The sequence below is a fragment of the Rhinichthys klamathensis genome, unplaced genomic scaffold (genome assembly GCF_029890125.1).
Source record: "Rhinichthys klamathensis goyatoka isolate OS25496 unplaced genomic scaffold, OSU_Roscu_1.1 h1tg000504l_1, whole genome shotgun sequence".
Classification (NCBI taxonomy): Eukaryota; Metazoa; Chordata; class Actinopteri; order Cypriniformes; family Leuciscidae; genus Rhinichthys; species Rhinichthys klamathensis.
In genome coordinates this window covers 797,501-802,821 of record NW_026606985.1, presented here as the reverse complement: position 1 = coordinate 802,821, position 5,321 = coordinate 797,501, and the positions used below count along the sequence as shown (strand labels likewise).

Genomic DNA, 5,321 nt, shown 5'->3' with positions numbered 1-5,321 from the left:
CACCAGTCCTCAGGTCTTTACACTGGCTCCCAGTTACATTTAGGATTGATTTTAAAGTATTATTACTGGTATATAAATCTTTTAATGGGCTAGGACCTCAATATATTGCAGATATGCTCACTGAATATAAACCTAACAGATCACTCAGATCATTAGGATCACATCAGCTAGAAATACCAAGGGTTCACTCTAAGCACGGAGAGTCTGCTTTTAGCTATTATGCCAGCCGCTGGAACCAGCTTCCAGAAGAGATCAGATGTGCTCCTACAGTAGTCACATTCAAATCCAGACTCAAAACACTTCTGTTTAGCTGTGCATTTACTGAATGAGCACTGTGCCACTGTTCGTCCGACTGTTTTTACTGTACTTTATTTTATTTTTTATTCTGAACTGTTTTAATTATTTCCTCCTATGTAAAGCACTTTGAATTACCATTGTGTATGAAATGTGCTATATAAATAAACTTGCCTTGCCTTGCCTAACTAGTACATTTTACAAGAAAATACTATTTCAGTATTTCTACTTAAAAATGTAATGTTTAATTCAATGTGTTTCTTGCCATTACTTTGGAATTTCTAGTAAATATCGCAAATAATTACAGAGTGACAGTTGTTAAATCCTACACCAATGATAATGGAAATATTAAAAATGTATATATTTTTAGAATTTCACCACAAGAAAAAAAATTGGTCACATTACCACTGTTTTACCAATTCAATGGCTATAAAATAATAATTATTAAAAATACAAAAAATAAACAAAATAATATACTGTAATAACGATTGTACTGTACAAAAAATATTTAGTAATACAATTCATTTTATGAAAATTGAATTAATTAAATAAATAATTACACATTACAGTTACACTAAAACTAGATATGCTGAAGAGAATGCAAGTGTTTCTGGACATGCAAAACTCAAAAATGCTAGTTCATATTTAGGAGTTTGATCACAGTTTGAGTTTGAGTGACAGCTTGAGAAAACAAATGAGGCGTTAAATATTAAAAACAGTTTTACTTCAAGTCAGTGTTTTACAAAGTTTCCAGCCGTGTTTCCAGCTAAAACTGGTTCCAGTGATGAGACTGAAACAAATACAGTAATAAAGCACAACATATGGGTATAAAACATGTCTGTACAGCGTGATTCTGACGTGTGTGTGTTATCAAAAGTCAAAAAATGACCCGTCTGGAGTTTTTCAGAAGATTGAGCAGCACATTGTGTTAAAAGTCAACAGTGGCGTTTTCATTTTTACAGTCAAAGCGTCAATTCTACCACGGAATAAATAAAAAATAGGCAATTGCGACTTTTTATCTCACAATTCTGACTCTTTCTTGTTTTGAGATGTGAGAAAAAAGTCTGAATCGCAATTGTAAGAGAAAAAGTAAGAATTGCGAGATGTAAAGTTGCAATTACCTTTTTATTTTTTTGTCAGAATTGCAAGATGTAAACTCGCAATTGTGAGAAAAATGTAAATGTAAGATAAACTCGAAAAATTTATCAAAAGATAAGTCGCAATTACTTTTTAAATGTAGTCAGATTTGCGAGATATAAACTCGTAATTGAGAAAAAAATCTGAATTGCGAAATATCAGTTCAATTATCTTTTAAATTTGTTGTGTCATAATTGTGAGATATAAACACAGTTGTGAGAAAGTCAAAATTATGATACAAAATTCGCAATTACGATTTTTAATTAAGAATTGCGAAATATAAACTTGTAATTGTGAAAAAAGTCAAAATTGTGATAAAAATTCACAAAAAGTAAACTTATATAAACTTATGAGTTATATTTATATCAGTTTATAATTATGAGTTTCTAATTCTCAATTGCGAAATATAAACTCGTAATTGTGAGTAAAAAGTCAGAATTTCGAAATATAGTTGAAATGACCTTTTTTATCTTTTAGTCATAATTGCAAGATATAAACTCGCAGTTGTGAGAAAAAAAATCATGAGATACAAAATTCACAATTACGTTTTTCAACAAACAAAAAATCCGTGGCGGAAACGAGCTTCCATATGGACGGGTAAGACGACTCTATCAGCATGTGTTTTACGTGTGACGTGTTAGAGATCTGTACAACACTGCGACAAATGTTTCAATTTACAGTTCAGACCATTGCTAATCTATAAAATACAAAGGTTTTCATTCAAAAGGTTTTAAACGTGAGTCTTTTTAAAAGTTTGTATAAAAATGTCCCCAAAATGTACAAAAAGAGCGAGTATGAAAAGTGTGGTTCTCCTCGAGTGGGAATCAAGGCTCTGCTGGTGAGAAGGCATCAGCTCAAGGCTTGAGTCAGGAACCAGATCCTTCCCATCAGGCCTCCATGTATCGCTAGTCCAGCGGTCGTTAGCTTCATCCAACGGTCGTTAGCGTCATGTATCGCTCAGTCCAGCGGTCGTTAGCTTCATCCAGTGGTCTTTAGCTTCATCCAGCGGTCGTTAGCTTCATCCAGCGGTCGTTAGCGTCATGTAGCGCTCAGTCCAGCGGTCTTTAGCTTCATCCAGCGGTCGTTAGCTTCCTCCAGTGGTCGTTAGCTTCATCCAGCGGTCGTTAGCTTCATGTATCGCTCAGTCCAGCGGTCTTTAGCTTCATCCAGCGGTCATTAGCGTCATGTATCGCTCAGTCCAGCGGTCTTTAGCTTCATCCAGCGGTCGTTAGCGTCATGTAGTGCTCAGTCCAGCGGTCTTTAGCTTCATCCAGCGGTCGTTAGCTTCATCCAGCGGTCATTAGCGTCATGTATCGCTCAGTCCAGCGGTCTTTAGCTTCATCCAGCGGTCGTTAGCGTCATGTAGCGCTCAGTCCAGCGGTCTTTAGCTTCATCCAGCGGTCGTTAGCTTCATCCAGCGGTCATTAGCGTCATGTATCGCTCAGTCCAGCGGTCTTTAGCTTCATCCAGCGGTCATTAGCGAGTCCAGCGGTCTTTAGCTTCATCCAGCGGTCGTTAGCGTCATGTATCGCTCAGTCCAGCGGTCTTTAGCTTCATCCAGCGGTCGTTAGCGTCATGTATCGCTCAGTCCAGCGGTCTTTAGCTTCATCCAGCGGTCGTTAGCGTCATGTATCGCTCAGTCCAGCGGTCTTTAGCTTCATCCAGCGGTCGTTAGCTTCATCCAGCGGTCATTAGCGTCATGTATCGCTCAGTCCAGCGGTCTTTAGCTTCATCCAGCGGTCATTAGCGAGTCCAGCGGTCTTTAGCTTCATCCAGCGGTCGTTAGCGTCATGTATCGCTCAGTCCAGCGGTCTTTAGCTTCATCCAGCGGTCGTTAGCGTCATGTATCGCTCAGTCCAGCGGTCGTTAGCTTCATCCAGCGGTCGTTAGCGTCATGTATCGCTAGTCCAGCGGTCGTTAGCTTCATCCAGCGGTCGTTAGCGTCATGTATCGCTAGTCCAGCGGTCATTAGCTTCATGTAGGAAGTTCCCTGATATTTTCACTCATTTACAAAAAGTCAATGCGGCGAGAGGACGAAAGAAATAAAAAAGTGCTTCACTTCAAGTATGTAAACAAAAATGTAAAAGCGAGGGATTCTCGTCAGCGTTTGGCACGGAGAATCAGATCGGCTGTCGTGTGAAACTGAGGAGAAACTGGGACAGAAACAGAAGATTGTTCCTCGCCTCTCCATTCCCTCGTCGCTCGTTAGCATCTGCAAAGAAACACATCGTAGTCACGTGTGAACGAAACCTGACCCACGGATGGGCAAAGCGTCTCTATATGAGGTCAGGTGACCAATAAGAGGGTTGATGATTTCAGCAGCAAAGGGAACGTCAAAATTCGAAATTTGTAACTATATAGTATGACATATATATAATTCATTCTCTCATTTTAGTAAATCGTGGCCACGTTGAACTTATTCGTTCCTTCGTAAAATGCACTGACGTATTAGCAAGTCGCGGGAACAAATTGTTCGTTTGCATCCAAGATATCCATATGTTTTTCTCCATAATATAGAAAATCTCAACAGCGTGATTTTTTTTAATTTAGTCGCAAAATGTAACTATATTATCGTCCAGCTTTTTATATAAAGTTTGATATAAAGTATATTTAACTTTATTTACATAAAAAGCGATATATGCTATATAGCAAATCTCAACTGTGATTTTTTTTATTTAGTTGGAAAATTTAACTATATTACCGTCAAGCTTATTATATAAAGTTTGATATACAGTATATTCAACTTTATTCGCATACAAGCGATATATGCTATATAGAAAATCTCAACTGTGATTTTTTAATTTTATCGCAAAATGTAACTATATTATCTAATAGCTCATATAAAGTTGATAATTTATAATATTATGATATTTATAACTATGGCCAACTTTTTTCGCATCTATACAGTAAACTCACGTATAGCGATATATACTGTATAGCAAATTTCAACGGCTAGATTTATATAGTTTATATCGTCGCAAACTGTAAAGCTATCACTCACTCGGATTCAGACGAGTCGTTGTCGAGTGTTTTCGTTGGTCCGCTCGCTGACGTCCCGTTCGGATGATCCCGCCTGGCCACGCCCCCTCGAGCCTCGCGTGAGGAGGTGGAGTCTCCCGACAGCTGGTTGTGTATGCGGTTGATGGCGTTCCTCTCGGCGATGGGCGACAGCTGCTTCTTCTTCAGGATTCCTGCGTGTCACGTCACACGTTACAATGCGCAATCGTCAGTGGATTTGGACTAAAGAATGTTTGGGCTTGTTCAGACCTTTGTGCGGCTGCGCGCTGGTGTTCGGTAAACTGGGCAGCAGCAGAAGCAGGTTTTCCGTCCCAGCATCCTCTGGTTTGGGAAGAGTCTCTGCCTCCACCGTTCCTGTCTCAGCCTCCCACACATCTGAACGACAGAATCTACGTCAGACTACCTATACAGTAAACTCTCGTAAAACAATATATTATATAACAAATCTCAACTATGAGTTTTTTTATTTAGTCGCAAAATTTAACTATATTATCGTCCAGCTTTTCGTATAAAGTTGTATATATAAGTATGTCCAACTTATTTCGCATCTATACAGTAAACTCTCGTAAAGCGATATATACTATATAGCAAATCTCAACAGTGACTTTTTATGTAATCGCAAAATTTAACTATATTATTGTCCAGCTTTTCGTATAAAATTGTATATATATGTCCAACTTTTTCCGCATCTATACAGTAAACTCTCGTAAAGCGATATATACTATATAGCAAATCTCAACTGTGATTTTTTATAATCGCAAAATTTAACTATATTATCGTCCAGCTTTTCGTATAAAATTGTATATATATGTCCAACTTTTTTTGCATCTATACAGTAAACTCTCGTAAAGCGATATATACTATATAGCAAA

General features: G+C 38.1%; 1 protein-coding gene across 1 annotated transcript in view; it reads right to left on the bottom strand.

The window, feature by feature from the left end:
* Positions 1 to 4,428: 4,428 nt before the first annotated feature.
* The window catches only part of celsr2 (cadherin, EGF LAG seven-pass G-type receptor 2), an 83,528-nt gene continuing 82,635 nt past the window's right edge, over positions 4,429 to 5,321 (bottom strand). The window contains exons 31-32 of the mRNA XM_056237993.1: positions 4,699 to 4,824; positions 4,429 to 4,622 (exon numbers count right to left, since the gene is read on the bottom strand). Of these exons, the coding sequence (XP_056093968.1) occupies positions 4,429 to 4,622; positions 4,699 to 4,824 (320 nt within the window). The remainder of the gene's footprint in view (positions 4,623 to 4,698; positions 4,825 to 5,321) is intronic.